The sequence below is a fragment of the Halichoeres trimaculatus genome, unplaced genomic scaffold, assembly GCF_033239565.1.
Source record: "Halichoeres trimaculatus isolate MK-OKI-2021-1 unplaced genomic scaffold, fHalTri1.1 fHalTri1_scaffold_5, whole genome shotgun sequence".
NCBI classification, from domain to species: Eukaryota; Metazoa; Chordata; class Actinopteri; order Labriformes; family Labridae; genus Halichoeres; species Halichoeres trimaculatus.
In genome coordinates this window covers 20,881,544-20,899,070 of record NW_027437183.1, presented here as the reverse complement: position 1 = coordinate 20,899,070, position 17,527 = coordinate 20,881,544, and the positions used below count along the sequence as shown (strand labels likewise).

The following is a 17,527-nucleotide window of genomic DNA, read 5'->3' as shown; positions in this document are numbered from 1 at the left end:
GACAAGTAAACAGAAAAGTATTGGGTTGAATAGTGCACTGGTCTGATACCGATGTCCTGTTTATCTTTATTGTATCTATGGTGGGATAAACTCACAATTTCAGTAAATCTCATGAAGCTGTGCCAGTTTTTTTTTTTGCTGTTTTTTTTTTTTTTTTTAGCATGCAGCATTTTGAGCAGTTTGGAGACAGATTCAGTGATTTACTATGAATATCCAGCATTGTAACTTAATAACCGTGTTTAAAAATAGAAAAACAGAAAGGAAAATCTGTTTTTAAAAAAGTCAGAACACATCTTTAAGCAGCTTATGACACAGAACTGACAGTCTGAGAGCAACATTGTTTTTTCCTTTTCACTTGAGGTCCGATCAGTATTCACTCTGCCTAAAGTTGTTTTGGACAATTTAATCAAATCAGCTCATGAGGCTCATGAGACCATGAGGCAATACTGTCATAACACTCCTCTTAACCCAAAACCAGTCTCAGGGTCTGAAGGAAGTAATTCATCCCTCATTTTATTGTTAGTGTAGCATTTTATATTTTAAAAAAATACACCCAAAAGTGAGAGAGATCAAAGTTTTCAAAGCCCACTTCTTTTTTTTATTCAAATAGAATTTCTTTTTAGATCTCCATCAGCTCCTTTGTACTGGGTAAATGTTTTTCTCAGCAGTATGCAGCAGGAACCCGTGTTTTTCCAGTCTGTTTCCTTTTCTTGTTTCAGTTTAAACCATGTAAAACCTTTCTCTAGGTAGCCTTGACATCACTACTGAGATCTATAAAGAGCTATTGCCAGTCTGTCTGTGTGTAGACTCCATGGATACAAGTCACAGCAGTCCTTTGTCTTCTCATTTAATGGCTGCAGCCGTGAAAAGAGGAGGATGAAGCATGCCAGTTCATGCATCTACCCTCTGAAGTCTTTCTGAGGAAGTGTTGCCCACCATCCAAATTTAACAGCCCCCTTTGTTGAACTCCCCAGTCCAACTTGCCCAACTCTGTGGAGCACACGGATGATACTTTAAACTTCAGATTAGAGTCAGCTGAAGAGGAGATTAACCACAGTGAGGACCAAAAAATGTTTGTCACCATTTTGTTTGGAGGTAAAATTCCTTTAACGTTTTACATTTTTATGTTTTTAGCAGAACTTACTGAAACCAGTTTGGTGTATTGAATAGATATCATATTGTCTTCCTGTTGACAGACAGCAGAATGGAAATGTTCAATTTGAACTGTAAACTGATCAACTTCATCCATCATTTAAAGGAGAAGTGCAGCCTGGACTTTAAAGGTAGTCATCTTCCTTCTTTAATGGACACTGACAATCTGACATTACAATTTAAGTCACCAACAGAGAGCAATGGCAACAAGATGAACCTAAAGCTTTGAAGCTTTTCACTGCAGACTTCTGTGTAGCTAACGGTATGTGTTATAACAATGATAGCAGTGGATGGCAGCTTCAGCAGCTTTTTTCTTGAGTTTGTAGATTCATGATGTTTACAAACTCAAAGACAAAGCCAGCTGTTGATAACCGGGTCTCAGGGTGATGTGATTGAGCAAGTATTGTCTTATGAATACCTCATACTCCAAATCAATGATTCCCTCTGAGTCTTTGAGCCTCACAGTCAGCAGTTTGACAAGAAGTTGTTAGTTAGTCTCCTATTTTAGATATGTCATGTTTTTCTTTTGCTTCCACTTTTTATGCCTTTTTTTGATTATGTTAATGTTTTATTTGAGCATGCTTCCTCTCAGAGCCTTCATTTCCTGGATACTGTTTACCATGGAGCTCTGATGTTCATTGCAAAGCTTAAGTCTCCAACCTAGTCTCTGTTTCCTTTACGCTTCCTTTTGGCTGGCCTGAACTAGCTACCTAAAAACTGGATCACTGGCATGTCCTTATTTACAGGGCAATTCTTAACTTGCTTTAATCTTGTTAGTGTAATTTGATTAATTTGAGAATGGCTGAAAGCTACAGTCTCTGCTCTGTGATCCAGTCACAAAACTTGTTTTAATTTGGGTCTGGATGAGCTGGTCAAACTGATGTTATTAAAAGCAGACCAAAGGCTCTAGAGCAGGGGTTGTCAACATTTTTCAGACCAGAGACCCCCTTAATAATGGAGGTATACAGCAGGGACCCCGTACTCTATATATTCAACTGTGTTTTATATAAAAACGGGCCTGTTATTGGGATTCATTATTAAACCATCCAGATAATACACAGTCAAACAAACAATACCTTGTCATCTGTTATCAATGTCAATGTCAATACAATCTGTCAATTGCATGACAAACTAGTGTTACAGGCTCATCAAGTAGGAACTTTTATTTTTAACAGAAGCATTTGTGACTGAAAGATAAAACATTAGGTCTCCGTGTATCCATTAATGCGTGTTCAAAGACATCAACATGGATACAAATTAAGTATTTGGGAACAAATATTTGAAAATACGAAAAAAAAAAAATTGCCTAATTAACCAAAAATGTCACAGACCCCTTGCACTACCTCCACAGACCCCCTAGGGGGCACAGACCTCCTGTTGAAATCCTCTGCTCTAGATGAAGATGTATCAGCTGACTAGATATGGGATCCAAGATATATTGACATGTTTTTGTCTTTTTCAATCATGTGTTGTTGTAATTTTCTGGAACATGCTGATGGTCAGGACACTCTTTCAAGAGAGTTTTTTCATCTCAGTAAGGTTTTCCAGGTAAAAATTATTGCATTTTAGAGCCTAAACAATCATTTTGTGATGATATTTCATCTGTATGTAGTTTGTTTTTTCACCTGCTTTTGATTGTAAATGAAGCGTTAGATGTGAAGTGTTTCCTCTGGCAGATTGTGTGGATTTGCTGGACAGCAGTGGTAAAGTGATGAATCTGGAGGGGAAGCAGCACAGTTTGGCTCTGGCTAGCAGTGTGCTGAAGGAGAGACAATTCTATATCCTCTTACAAGTTTTCAGTAAGTACGCAATCTTTTCTTTTAAATTAATTCAGAAAAGTTTGATTTTTTTCCAGCACATATACCTGGAAAATGTCCCTTTGATGAAAGACATCATGCATGTAACTAAAGGCAACATAAGTGATGAAAAAAGTTATAAACTAACTAAAAGAAAATAAAATTGAATGAAGCTGTTCAATGTGTTACGTATTGTGTTTTTCACATAAGTTTATTTTCTTCCCTCTAGGAGATACCAATATCAGGGGGCCAAAGTATGTCTCTCTTCTCAACAACTTCAGTCAGAGTCATCCTGAATTAATAGGTAAAAAACTGTTAATGGAAAAATGGAGCTAAGGAGTGTTTACTGATCAGTGGACTTAAAGTGGCCCTGATGGGCCTCCTGCTGGTCAAATCAAGTATGACAATTCAAACTTTTCTGTTGCAGAGCTTCTCAAGAAACTGTCAAACCCCAACAATGAGCGAGACAGAAAGATCAGAGGAGGTCGAACAAGGGGCCTAAACATCAGCAGAAGCCACAAATGACATTACTTTGATGCACTGTATGTCATGTGTCTGAATCATGTAGAAACTGTTTTATATGGAGCCAGAAAATTGTCTTATTATCTAAATTATCTCACTGTCTTGAGAAAACAAGCTTCTTTCTTAAGTCGACAAGATTAAAAAGTAAAGATTTGAAAAAATAAATAAATTACATTTTAATCTCAAGAAAATGGAGAAAATAAAATGTAGACTGGTTAATTATCATGAATTTCCCTTCAGGGATAAATAAAGTATATTTTATCTTTATCTTATCTTTATTATGATCTTGTGGGGCTGCTATATGTTTCTATTATTATTATTGTTATTATTATTATTATTATTATTATTATTATTATTATTATTATTATTATTATCATTATTATTATTATTATTATTATTATTATTATTATTATTATTATTATTATTTATTAATTATTATTATTATTATTATTATTATTATTATTATTATTATTATTATTATTATTATTATTATTATTATTATTATTATTATTTATTAATTATTATTATTATTATTATTTATTCATTTTATTTTAAAACATAAATTACAGATATTTTGTGATTTGAAAAATGTTTCATGACTAGGAAATGACAAGCTAAACAGATGTAACCATGGACGCCAGCCTTACAGGATATGACGCCATTAGCACTGAATTTCAAAACAAAAGTCGAAAGAGAAAGTATTGAGCTGTATCGTAGAGAACTTTCTGCAGAATAAACAGGAAAATAAAACATGAAAAGATGGCTCATGGATATGGGTTCTTGATCTAACTACTTTAAACTTCTATAACATTAAAATCTACAACGTATCTGAGTAAATGGTGCACGTCAGCACCGACGAGTTATTACTGCAGCCTTTTTCCAGCTGTTAGCTTATGGTCACTCCCACTGCTCACAGGGTTAAAGCAGCTAATACGCCCCCAACCATCCCACAGACTGACACTGTGGGCTCGTCTCTAAACCCTGAGTTGCGAAAGACTCTGTTAGCCTGGAGCATTATATAACTGGAGTCACCTTATATTAAACACACACAGTCTGTCAGCAGCACACACTGAGCTGTGTCGTCGTGAAGCTGCTGAACTAACGAACCTCCGACATGTCTGCGTGTGAATTCGAGTCTCTGGAGAAATCTCTGGAGTCTCATCTTCCAGAGTCCGAGCTCAGGGAGGTGAAACGCATTTTGTTCGGGAAGGAGACCCAGTGAGTAGTACTTATTTTAGTGTTTTAACTTTTTTTCTTTATCCATGCATTGTTTTCTCAAATTGTTACTGGTGAATGATTGCTCTGCAGGATGGACTTCAGTCAGCTTCAGGTCAGGAAGCTACAGCACACAACCTTTAGCCTGTAAAGAAAGGGTTACTGAGTAACAACTTTTCATGCTGCACTGCTAAAACTGCAGGTGAAGGTTGCGTATTTAAGTTATTAATTGAGTTGAAGTTATGTATTATTGCTTTTAGAAATACTTTTAACTACTTCAGAATGTAAAACCCAAACCATTAATGCATTATCACAATGCATGAGTCCAAAATGTGTGTACAGTCAACAAACAAGCAAACAAGTGAAGAATGAAAATAAGAATTTGTTTAAAGTACAGACCAGTTTGTTTAAAATGTTAAACTGGAAAAGAAAAACAAAGTTTTACTACTTAAAACATGCTTCTCAGGTTGGATAACACGTTTTGTTGGAGGTGATGAAGGTTATGTTCAGCGCTTGACATTAACTTTTTTGCTCACCAGCCACTGTGGCTAGTGGTATCCCTTAGTTACTGGCCACTCAGTATTTTCACTGGCCACAATTTGTTGTTGGATAATTATGTTCAATATGATTAAAGCCGATGATGACATGCTAAAGTTTACTTAAAAAGATTTACAACCTCTTTAAATGTAAATGACCCCTATGCACACTCAAAACAAGACTACATCAATGTTAAAATCCACAGGTCCTTAATCAGGTATTCAGCTCTGATAAAGTTGTGTGAAACATTGTGCTCCTTTCATATGAAAATATGCAGTCTATTAAGAAATAGTAATTAAAATAGTAGTTTGTTATTGCTTATAATTAAATGGTAAAGGGGATTAATTGAACTGATAAAAACTCAGCAAGAGACAGTCTGCTTAAATATTTATTAACGATTGTAATCAGAAAATCATTTCTTTTTCATAAGAATGACAATGAAGGAGAGGTAAATTACATTTCCTCAGAGCTTTCATCATCAGAGTCATCTTTTTGCTTGTCTCTCTGCTCCATGTTTGAGATCAAATTCAACCCGCCAAAGTGGCCAGTGGGAGCGGCGGTGTTACCAGCCACTGCCGAAATCCACCCGCATTTGGTCGGATGGCCGGTGTTAATGTCAAGCCCTGATTATGTGCCATGAAAAAAAAATCAGACAATTAAATATATTAATAATTCATAAAAAAAAAAAACTCAAACTTGGGCTACAGATGTTTTGGTAGAGGGTCTTTGTCCTCCTCTGCCATGGCCATCATTACCACCACCAAATTAAAGGTCGGATCAGAGCAACGTTTTTTCTGTTTTCTTTATATTTACAGTCCATGTTCAAACTATGGTAATGTCTGATGTTCAGGTACGGCAACAACCCTTGGACAAACCAAACACAGAATACACAAACTATTATGGGGTTAAAAATGTACTGTAAAATATAAATTCACTTCATTATATTTCCACCACAGTCAGTAATCTCTAGCCTACCAAAGGCAAAGTCCAAATTCCCATTTATTAATCAGTCACATCTGAAATACATGAAAACATATTCATAAATATTTGACGGTAGAGCAAAGGGCCAAAGGTATTTCTTGCTTTTTACTTCATACTATAAGGTCTGAAAGAGAAATAACAAAATAATAAACATTTTGCTCAAGATTTCATGGAGTCATTGTTTATCTCATGTAGATCCTTTGTGTTTGCCATGTAAAACTGAAAATCCTCTCTGTAACAGGAAGTTGGACCTCCCTACATGTGCTGTGGAAGCTGCCGCTGAGCGCAACTTTGAGCTGAAGGGTTACAGGTTTGAAGCTGCACAGGAACAACTTAGACCACCCAGGAGGATCCGTGTGGGGCTCATTCAGCACCACATCGTCCTGCCCACTGATGCCCCTGTGCTAGACCAGGTCAGGACTCAGTCATGCTGTTACCAATCATTCATGTAGTAAAAGTTTAGTTTGTATATTTGTTCCTCCCTCCACAGGTGACTGCCATGCATAACCGCATTGGGGAAATAGTGGAGGTGGCAGCGATGTGTGGCGTCAACGTTGTCTGCTTTCAGGAGACCTGGAGTGAGTTCTTGTTTACGTCCCATCTACAAGCCTATGAACTAGCTGCATTTTGAATTGGGTTAAAAAGAGACTGACTGAGCTTGTATTGTTCACAGCCATGCCTTTTGCTTTCTGCACACGAGAGAAAGAGCCATGGACAGAGTTTGCAGAGTCTGCAGAAGAAGGAAACACCACACGTTTCTGCCAAGAGGTGATACTACAGAGGTCTGAAACAGTGCAATGAGGTGTTTTACTACAAACACAAGCCTGATAAAATGTCATTCTGTCATCAGCTAGCCAAAAAATACAACATGGTAGTTGTTTCTCCGATCCTGGAGCGAGAAGAGCTGCACAGCACTCTGTGGAACACAGCAGTGGTGATCTCAAACTCTGGTAACCTGCTGGGAAAGAGCAGGAAGAACCATATTCCCAGGATTGGAGACTTTAATGAGGTCAGTTTGGGCTTTTTCCAGGTGTTTAAGATTCTCTGTGTTTGTATGAAACTGATCAAACCACTATGTCCACCTCCTCAGTCTACGTACTACATGGAGGGCGACAGTGGCCACACAGTGTTCCAGACGCAGTATGGGAAGATAGCTGTGAATATCTGCTATGGGCGTCATCACCCTCTAAACTGGTTTATGTACAGCATGAATGGAGCTGAGATCATCTTCAACCCTTCAGCTACTGTTGGAGCACTCAGGTAAGGACGGATCAAGAGAGTTTGAATGGTCCTAGGGGATCTGTGCTCATCACCCGAATCCAAAAAGTTCATTTGGTCCACTACTGCATCACTTAGTAACAAAGTTATTTTAGGTAAACCAAAGTGATTACATTTTTACCTCCACATGTTTGGGCAGCACACTTCCTGTAGTCAAAAGAGTAGGGATGCACGATATTATCGGCACAATATCGGTATCAGCTGGTAAAAGCTTAAAAACACGTTTATCGGTATCAGCAGGTATGAAAATTTCTGCTGATATGCACAGCCGATAAGGTGCTATTCAGTTAGGATTATTATTATTTTCCATCTGAAAAATAAGCTCCTTAAATAAAATGTAGCACTTCATTTATTTGCACTGCAGAGCTCTGTGTCTGTCACCAGGTTGTTACAGTAGCTCTAAAATAATCAAATGCAACTTGGTTATGTTTAAAAATGCATTGTACATTTAAAGTTCATGTGATCTAAAGAAATTATTTTTCTGTATTTCAATACTGAATGTCTTGAGTTTGAAAAATAATACATTTCTTCTTTATGGTAAAATCAAATGTTTTTTGTCTTGTTTTATGTGTGTTTCTTAAACAAATAAGACCGTCACAATTAGAGTAACATACAAATTTCAGTACAGGATAGACTTAGCTTTCTTTACAGTGAAAAAAAAACGAACAAACTTGTGATTATCGGTAACGGTATCGGTATCTTCCAAAAGGGGTTTCGATATATCGGCATAGCGGATATCGGCAAAAATCCAATATCGTGCATTCCTACAAAAGAGTCATGTGGTATGGTGGTGACTGGCCTGTCTACTGATTTATAGAGGCCTGGTTGTCCTACCTGAGGTGCTTGTTCATTGTCAGTATCCAAGATGGTCTACAAACAAACAAACAAAGGAAGTAGAGGAGCACCAACCAAAACAACAGAAAAGACACAAAAAAAAGAAAAGAAGATCCAAACCAGATCATTCAGGATTGGTCACACTTCAATACATTGTGTTAACATCCAAAGAACAAAATGAGTGAGAAACATCTAGGGAAAGCACAATAAAAAAAAAGCGAACCAAGCAAACTTGAATCGGCCATCTCAGACCACTGCAAGAAGGGAAATGACATCATGGACTGGGAAAAGGCCGAGGTCACCCACACGTAGAACAACAGATACCAGCATTTGATCAGAGAGGCTATGGAGATCAGGAAGATGATAAACCCGAATAATGGGGCTTACATGCTGTCAAAAACCTGAGATGCTATTCTAACACTGTTGGGCAACAGGGGACGGGTCATCTTGCTGCTTGAGGTAGGACAACCAAACCTCTATGAACCAGCTGACAGGTCAGCCATAACAACACCACGTGACTCTTCTGAGGACGACTGCAGGAAGTGTGCAGTTGAAGCATGCCAAGGGAAAGAAAAAATCACACTGGTCTAGTTATAAAAGCTTGTTTTGCTACCAAAAAAACTCTAATTGAAGAAAAATGAAATTCATTTTTAATATGCAATAAAGTATCAGTGCTCCTGTTTCTGTATAACACTGTCTTCTCTGCAGTGAGCCCATGTGGCCTATAGAGGCCAGGAACGCTGCCATAGCAAACCACTGTTACACTTGTGCAATCAATCGTGTTGGAACGGTAAGATCAGCACTGCTGTCATCAAAACATCACGATTAAGTTTAAAGAATTATTTTTTGGACTCCAAAGGGCATTTTTCAATATATAGATATAAATTAAATGTATTTGAGGAATTAACATTAGCCTTGTAGTTGTTGGTTGTATTGAGTTGATAAAGCAAAGATAAGAAGCAGCCAAGAAAAATCATTTTCAATGATATGGGACCATTTCTTTACTGCTAATGATCCTGTATACAGTTTACCCCTAAAGGAGTTACTCCTTAAACTAAAGGTCACATAAATATGTGTCCTGAGTCAGTTGTGTTCATGGTCATGCACTAGTATTTACTGAATGTACATTTTTCTGTTCAACACAGGAACATTTCAAAAGTGAATTTACCTCTGGGGATGGGAAAAAGGGTATGAGGCATTTTGTTCATCTTTCACTCATGTAACAGAGTGTATCTGAGTCTTTCTCTGCAATGAAGATGTTTTTATAAAGCGGGTAAAATATTTCAGCACTAAGTTTCATACTGCTCTCCTGACTTTTGCAGCTCATCACGACTTTGGACACTTCTATGGATCCAGTTATGTGGCTGCTCCTGACGGCAGCCGCACCCCAGGGCTCTCGAGGACTAGTGACGGACTACTTGTGGTTGATCTGGATCTGAACCTGAACAGACAAATCAGTGATCGATGGAGCTTTAAGGTCTGTTTAATTAGGATTACTGTTGGCAGCCTCTCTGTGTATTCTCACTTCTACACAGTTTGTATTTGTTTGGTTTTGCGGTGATAGAGAGGTCATGTGTCAGAATTTAGCTGAGGGAACAAAGATAGAGACTGTGTAATTCAGTTCCTGAAGGTTGTAATTACACTTTTTCCTCTGCTTTTGTTTGCAGATGACTGGTCGGTATGCTGAGTACGCGAAGGAGCTTACCAAGGCAGTGACATCTGACTTCAAACCAAAGATAGTAAAGGAGTAGATGATGTGCTCCTGTAGTTCATACAAAATCTGTTTGTTTCTTCTTTTCTGTTTAGACCGGTCAGCTATCAGTAAATTACAGAAAACATAATAAAGTTAAACCTTACCTAATGGACCACTGCCAGACCTGTTGAACATTTACCATCGTCTAGAATTTTTAAATTCTACAGACATTTGTTTTGGCCATGAGTAACTATTATTGGCTATAAGCTCTAAACTGTGTAATAACAGTGGCTAAAGTGAAAACACTGTCAGTAAACTTACCCATAATATCAGTGTTTAGTGAGCTGACGTAAAGTCAGTGAAGGCCAGAGGTCAAAGCAGACTGGGAAAGGCTGCAGCACAGAGGTAAATGTGCTGTTGTTACTACAGTCACTGACAACTTTTGAAAGAGTCCCTGATGTCAAGTCATTTTCAGTTACAGGACTTCCTCCTTTTAGGCAAATTTTAAAGATTGGGTATTCTGCTTTCTCACATTTTGAACATGAATATATAGTAAAAGTGCTAGAGGATCATACTAAACATGCAGATTTGCAAACTTCTACATATTGAAATGTAGAAATCCTTCAATCTATCTGTAAACTGGTTAAAACAGTATGTTCTAAAAATAGCAAAAAAAAATCTCCACAAGAACTGCTGAAATGATGAGGTCATCACATGAAGATTTCCTTGAGTTGAAGGGGTGGGCCTCAAACACAAAGATCTACTCCTAATTGTGCCCCTAACAAGCCTCTAGAGGGCTGGCCAATCAGAGGGAGGGGGTTTAAGGAGTAGGGAGCCTTAAAGTGATACTCCGGGATGGAACAAGTTGGGTCCTATCACTAGGTTTAGGGCAGAAATTACCCCTACAGCAGTGATTTTGTGCAGCAGAAGCCCAGGGCGCTCGCACCAAACACCCCCTCGTTGCTCATCAGCCGGTTTCCTCTGCACTCAGACGGGGCCATATTTTACTTGACCAAAAACACAAATAAACGGACTCCCACCGAAAAAATCTGATATCTGTCTGCATTCATGCTTTATTCAGAGAATTTTCAGCGCATTACTTTCACACAAAAACACCGCTAAATAAGGCTCTAGTTCTCATCGTGCCTCTTCGTCCTGGCAGACTACCTGCGTTTTTTTATATCTGGCACGCCGCGCGCGGACTGATACACTAAGCGGCGAGCACCTCATAGCCAGCTGTGGCTCTGCAGCGGAGGTAGTGCCGTTTTACGCCATGATGAGAACTAGAGCCTTATTTAGCAGTGTTTTGTGTGAAAGTAATGCGCTAAAAATTCTCTAAATAAAGCGTGAATGCAGACTGATATCAGATTTTTTCGGTGGGAGTCCGTTTATTTGTGTTTTTGGTCAAGTAAAATATGGCCCCGTCTGAGTGCAGAGGAAACCAGCAGAGGAGCAGGGAGGGGTTGTTTGGTGCGTGTGCTCTGGGCTTCTGCTGCACAAAAACACTGCTGTAGGGGTAATTTCTGCCCTAAACCTTGTGAAAGGACCCAACTTGTTCCATCCCAGAGTATCACTTTAAAGTTAGGGTTTGTTGGAAGTTTTGTTACTCGTTAGTAAACACAAATTCAAACTGGACTCATCCTTGGCTCAGTGCCAACAACAGCGCACACCCACTGCCTCCTACCGTGAACACACTCACTGCTCAACCACCTGCAGTATTGCGTTTCTACATGGGAGAGACTCGAGAGCCGTTCACCTGACTTGGTATGTTAGCACAAGCGAGTCACAGGTATTTGACACATGCCTGTTCAGCAAAAAGCCAACTCGCGTCTCTCTTTGTCCCATGCTGCTCTCCAAGTTCCCGAAAGCGAGTTTAGTTTAGCGTTTTGTTTCACTTTGGTTGTGTTTTTCTTTCTCCATGCTACGTACACAATTATAGCCACTCAGGATACTTTCTTCCACTTGCCAATCAACTGGGTGTGCTGTGATTGGCTGATATAACCACAGCTACTCTCTACCCAGAATTGCCTGACACAACCAAAATATAAACAGGAGGGGGCTTCAGTTAGACACAGGCACAGAAGTGACTATTGAGCAGGATTATTCCTGTAAAAGATGAAATATTGATAACTGATAACTTGCCAATGTTGCATTTACCAAATCATCCATGTGTATATACATACTGTATATAACAGTTCCACATAGGCTATATAAAAAAGCCGAATTTCATTCACTAAATTTAAGAGTAATTTTTATAAATGGTAGCGCGACAGCTAGAGATGGACCATTAAGACAGAAGACTAATGGCATTTTTAAGTAATCAGTTTCGATTGGTGCCTGGACCCACAAGAAGCAGATTTAGAAGGATCATCAAATGTCTGCAGACAGTATAGGTCGCCCCGTCACTGTTGCACAGTCACTTGATTAGCAGTATATGATGAACAAGCAGCCTGAGTAAATCCATAAAGAGATTTTTTTTAAACATATTAGTTATTTGACTTGTTACTGATGTATCCCACAGATCACAGAGTTTTGGCAATTTGTTTAAAAGTTTTTAAGCCTTGTGGTTCTGCAGTGACCCTACCCTGTTCATCACCATCATGTTTCCTAAATGACAACATTTCTACCAACCTATGCATGGCAAATCAAATCAAAGAGCTACAGGCTACTGTTTGAGATATAAATTCTGAAATATAACATATTTTAGTATCCTATTAGATATGAATATGAGTCATGCTTTAAAATCAATAGCATTCAAAATGAATAGCAGACCACTTATAACAGCCTAATGAAATACTCAGGTATGAAATAAAGACAAGCACGGGGCAGATGTTCAAATTCTTTAATAAGAACATGTAATAAACTGAGCTCTATGTTTCATAAAAAATAAAATTTGCGGTTGATTTGTGCCATTTGTTCTTTTTCGACAGCACAAGCAGTAAGAAATCACGTTCAGCGTATTCAAACAAGTTATTTCATGGTAAAATGTTAAAGTTAAATAACATACAATTATGTCTGGTTTGAAAAATGTAGTGCAAAAAAACAGATGCATACCATAATTTAAAGAAAAAACAAAACTATGAAAGTGAGGGACGCAGAGATATTAACCTGATCTTTACCACAATTAACTGAACATGTGACCAGGTCACACTTTCTCATTTTGTTCTGCAGCACATCAACACAACCAAGCACTCAACCCATGGATGTAGCATGTTGAAAACAAAGCACAAGACGGCTGGCCACTCCTTCCACAAAGAAGTAAATCAAAACCCTAATGCTCACGTTTAAAGAAGCCGATCCATGGTCCAATCTTCTGCAGATACGACTGACTCTCCATAGGCAAACTATGGACTATTGCATTGAGCTAGTTTTGTCATTTAATGTGCATGTCACACTTCAGGGCATTAATTACCTGAGACTCTCAAAACACGAAAAAATTACTGTATTCCCTGTCGCTGATAAATCAGAATAAAAAGTGACAGAAGTGTGAGTCAAGAGTACTTTTTTAAAGGCATGTGAAGGTGAGGATGATGATGATGGCTGCTGATGAGTCTCTTGAGACCACAACACAACAAAACAAAGAAATTGAATCTACAAAATGTTCCCATCCCTAATCCTGATTTATGCTCACACTATTTCCCAGTAATTGAGTTTAGTGTCATGATTCCCACAATTCATCCACGGCAATTTCACAGATCTGAAAAACATTCTTCGCTCGCTGTTTTAATGGCTCTAATGCATGAGCAACCACAGTCATTAAAATTCATCACAAACACTAAAAATTCATATTTGCCATCTGAAAAGGGAAATAAAAAAATATCAGCTGAGATAATCGAGCCTCCCTGCTGTAAATCCTTCTGCAGTGAAGTCTTACTGAATGTCTAAAAGTAGCAATGCTGCAGCAATGTGCCTCTTGTGTGAGCGGGTGGGCCTATTAGCACCAGAGAGGATGACCCAGGGCGACAGCAGACAACAGGAGGGGCCAGAAGTCCATCACTGTGGAACGGCAGCATCATAGCACTATAATGATGAGCTGAAAAATGACATCCTAGTCCAGCCTCCCTTTTAATCAACTCTCCTTAAATATGAACAGGATATCCTCATCTGTCCCGTAGCTTCGACGGGCCTCCTCAAAGTTACCGACACCAGTGCAGCACACCCCTGAAAACCAACACAGAGACATGCATAGCTGTCAGTCACTCTTAGTTTGAGTTCTGTGAAATATTGACTCGTTGTAAGCCCTGCCTTTCCTTTTATCTACCACAATCATCAGGTATTTTTTTTCCAGTTGGTTGGTCATATTTGACCATATGTCTTTTATATCAAACTCAGCTGTACTCTAACTTAAAGGCAATACGAGTTGTGATGTGTTTCCTGTGGGCACCATCAACCCTTGGACGTAAGTCCTGCCAAGATGCGGACACAACTTTTCTTTGTTGAAGACATTTTTTTTTACCAGATACTAAGTAGCAAGGTCAGGTATTTATTTGTAGTTATGTAGTGCTATTGTTTGACACATAACAACAATTAAGCTTTGTTAACTCAGGTTGCAGTTAAGTGCCCAGAAGGTGAGCAGACTCTGTTAAGTGTTACTCACAGCCTGGTGCTCTGAGACATGTCCTTAATGTGTAATAGTGAATCCTGGTTATGTTCTACCACTGCTCATCTACCAACTCCAACCTCACCAAGCAGAGCTAACGTAACCTCACACTTCATCTTATCGATAGACTCTCAAGTTTGGTTGATAATTGGAATGACTGGAATGGGCATTATCACACACAGTGTAACCCGTGTTTCAGCTCATGCTGAATCACTCTCATTTAGTTTAGCTTTCTTCTGCCCTTCTGCTTTTTGTTTTGTTGACAGCCCGGCTCCAGTATCCCCTATTGCTACTCAAAAAAATCTTAGAAACTGTTTTTCAACAGAGAAAAATACAGATCTTGTTTCTCACTGGGTCAGCTACTAAACTACTGTATTTGTGTTCAAGATACTAAGGGAGAGTGTTTAGAAATAACCAATTTTGGTGCTGATAATTTCATTTTAAATTCTGGATTATAAACAGGCAAACATATATTAGTGAGACTATTTCATGACCACTTGTAAAGTCCTCACATGGCCTGTAACCTTGCAATGTTAGGTGCTGAGATAAAGAGCATATCTTTCATGCTTCAGATGTAAAAGTTAGAAAAATTAACATTTAAATTTGTCAGCATGCTGACATGAGCAAAAAAGCTTAGCTTACAGTGTCCAGTCCCAAAGACACCTCTATCCAAAAAACTGGTTTTCTTTTCAATGTCATAAATCCCTTCACTTTATGACCAATTAGTTTCAAGTATTGGCCAATCCCTAAAAAAATTAAAATAAAGAATTAATCTTTGGTCAATAATGATACATTGGTGGTTGTTAATATTGATTTCATATTGATATTATTTTTTATCACTGGGGTCCTTAATTTGAAACACTGATTGATTATCAGCACCACTGACAAACAATTGATTTGCTGATTCCTTCAGCACGACTTTCATCTGAGTAGAGTCTGATCTGGGTGATAATCTTTCTGTCACTCCTGACACCAACTATTGGCTATACATTTCGAAACTTTGAAACATTAAATCTACAAAGACTGCTTACAGCCTACATACTGTGTTTCACATTGTCCCTTGGCATTAGATTTATGGATCACTCACGGTCAGAATATGCAGGATTGTTGTAGAAAATACAGCCCGTGGTCCTGTTGTAGCCGCACACTACCACAAAGTGACCCTGGTACTCAGGCTTCCTGCAGAAACACTTCTGGCCCACGGGCAGGAAGCAGCAGTATTTGACAGGTGAGGAGCAGAGTTCACATGTCAAGACCACAGCGTTGACCAGCACAATGGCAACGTGGCCTTGCTCCAGATGAGACTGGATTTCCTGAACTGTGACAGAACTGTGAGAAGACACCCATGAGTATAGATAAGTTTGTTAAAGTCTGAAGAAAAAGCATGTAACTGGATGAAAAGTAACTGACAGAAACCTTACCATTTTTTTACAACCACACCCTTACTGTCTGCTTTTAGGAAAAGCTCATTCACTCGATCTTCCTCTGTGTCAAAATGTTTCTTATAGAAGGACTGAAAACCACAGACAGAGACAAAAAAACACCACTGTGAGCAGAGAACTAGATCATCCAAATCTGAGTGGATCGTAGTCATTAGCACACAGAAGTACCTGATTCCTGAAGCCTTTATCAACACCCAGAGTCTGGGTACAGAAGCAGTGTTTGATCCCTAGATGGCACATGAGGTAGGCCAGATCAATAGTCCACACACTCTCTGTAAGCTTCAGGTCCCAGCATGCTCTCTGAAACTCCTCATCGCTGACAGGATGCAGGTACCTGAAAGGAAAGACATCAGAGACTGTTGATCCTTCTAGGTAAGCTGCGGTGCGTCTGTGATGAGCTGTGCAGTCTTACTGCTGATCTACCGGTAAAATGTGAGGATCTTACTTGAGAACCATCCTGGAGCAGGCTAACCCACAGTCCCAGTGGTATAACTGCCGAATAACAGGTACTCCCAGTAGGAAATCATCCTCTGGGGGGAGAAACGTAAAAAAAATGCACTTAATATAATTGACGGTGGAAACAAAACCCCTGATGGACGAACAACTTCAGAGATCAGATCACATACCTGTCATTCTGCAGAACTCTTTCTACGCTAGCGGCCAAGGAGCTAACCCAAGACAAGCTGGTTGGTCTTGTTTACAGCATTTAAACCAGGGTCGGGTTTCCTCATCGATGCTAACAGAGACTAACCAGCTGCTCACTGTAAGTTTAGCTGACCAGCTAACAGGGATAACTAGCCTTCTGGAGGGTTACCGGCACGGAAGCGGAGACAGCTCGACGCACACTACTGCTACAAACACGGTCACCTCTTCAACTATTCAACTTAAAAAGGAGACAACTCGTAAAGAATCTTCTTTTATAAGTTTCAGAGTCGGAGCTCCCCTCGACCGCTCCTCCCTGCCTCACTTCTCAGATGTTTGTTGGCTCACGAAGGAGCTTCTTGGTTGTCTATGTTGTCTGTTAAGGTTATGCTGCCCCCGTGAGGTGCGGAGGGCTCATGGTCTAATCTCAGAGTTAATAACTGTTCTATTCTCCTCTTTTTCTTTGACTTCTTTGTTTATACTCTTAATTTTTTGCTTTTTTTGCCATATATCCATCCCTCTTTTTTAATTACTGCTTTCCTTGTTCTTCAAAGGGTTGACATTGAGGCAAATAAAGTTTACTGGCCCACCACTTTGACCACTGTCCCACAAACATTATTTAAAGCAGAAAAAAAGTTATGATGCAAAATAAGTTTATTACTAAAATATTTTATTAAGAAGCATTTTTTTTAATTCATGGGATTGTTCCTCCATCTCTTCCTCAGTTGATTAATTTGACATACCCCCAAGGCTCAGGAAGTAAGTCCTGGTCATCATGCTCTTGACTAGATTGCCACCAATGCTAAATTGATCTGCAGATTTGGCAAAAGACTGA

General features: G+C 39.0%; 3 protein-coding genes across 3 annotated transcripts; 2 read left to right on the top strand and 1 right to left on the bottom strand.

The window, feature by feature from the left end:
* The first annotated feature begins 941 nt into the window (after window positions 1-941).
* Window positions 942-3,758, top strand: c8h22orf15 (chromosome 8 C22orf15 homolog). The gene is made up of 5 exons (XM_074671016.1): window positions 942-1,095; window positions 1,197-1,283; window positions 2,829-2,951; window positions 3,178-3,252; window positions 3,376-3,758. The coding sequence occupies exons 1-5, from the start codon at window positions 1,071-1,073 to the stop codon at window positions 3,471-3,473; spliced, it is 408 nt and encodes a 135-aa protein (XP_074527117.1). The 5' UTR covers window positions 942-1,070; the 3' UTR covers window positions 3,474-3,758.
* Window positions 3,759-4,383: 625 nt separating this feature from the next.
* On the top strand, window positions 4,384-10,819 carry upb1 (ureidopropionase, beta). Its single transcript, XM_074670698.1, has 10 exons — window positions 4,384-4,688; window positions 6,445-6,616; window positions 6,694-6,781; window positions 6,877-6,971; window positions 7,054-7,212; window positions 7,294-7,463; window positions 9,024-9,105; window positions 9,461-9,503; window positions 9,638-9,792; window positions 9,983-10,819. Exons 1-10 carry the CDS (start codon window positions 4,585-4,587, stop codon window positions 10,064-10,066), a joined length of 1,152 nt encoding a protein of 383 aa, XP_074526799.1. The 5' UTR covers window positions 4,384-4,584; the 3' UTR covers window positions 10,067-10,819.
* A 2,058-nt stretch (window positions 10,820-12,877) lies between these two features.
* On the bottom strand, window positions 12,878-17,291 carry gucd1 (guanylyl cyclase domain containing 1). The gene is made up of 6 exons (XM_074669381.1): window positions 16,677-17,291; window positions 16,496-16,580; window positions 16,219-16,384; window positions 16,030-16,121; window positions 15,696-15,937; window positions 12,878-14,169 (listed from the first exon to the last, which is right to left on the bottom strand). Exons 1-6 carry the CDS (start codon window positions 16,681-16,683, stop codon window positions 14,078-14,080), a joined length of 684 nt encoding a protein of 227 aa, XP_074525482.1. The 5' UTR covers window positions 16,684-17,291; the 3' UTR covers window positions 12,878-14,077.
* Window positions 17,292-17,527: the final 236 nt, after the last annotated feature.

Coding starts and splice junctions, on each gene's coding strand:
- c8h22orf15 (XM_074671016.1), top strand. CDS start 1,071: ATGTTTGTCACCATTTTGTTTGGAG. Junction 1,284..2,828: donor GTGCAGCCTGGACTTTAAAG/GTAGTCATCTTC, acceptor TTCCTCTGGCAG/ATTGTGTGGATTTGCTGGAC. Junction 2,952..3,177: donor TATCCTCTTACAAGTTTTCA/GTAAGTACGCAA, acceptor TCTTCCCTCTAG/GAGATACCAATATCAGGGGG.
- upb1 (XM_074670698.1), top strand. CDS start 4,585: ATGTCTGCGTGTGAATTCGAGTCTCTGGAGAAATCTCTGGAGTCTCAT. Junction 6,782..6,876: donor CTGCTTTCAGGAGACCTGGA/GTGAGTTCTTGT, acceptor TATTGTTCACAG/CCATGCCTTTTGCTTTCTGC. Junction 9,106..9,460: donor CAATCAATCGTGTTGGAACG/GTAAGATCAGCA, acceptor TGTTCAACACAG/GAACATTTCAAAAGTGAATT.
- gucd1 (XM_074669381.1), bottom strand. Junction 16,122..16,218: donor ATAAAGGCTTCAGGAATCAG/GTACTTCTGTGT, acceptor TGTGGTTTTCAG/TCCTTCTATAAGAAACATTT. Junction 15,938..16,029: donor GGTGTGGTTGTAAAAAAATG/GTAAGGTTTCTG, acceptor GTCTTCTCACAG/TTCTGTCACAGTTCAGGAAA.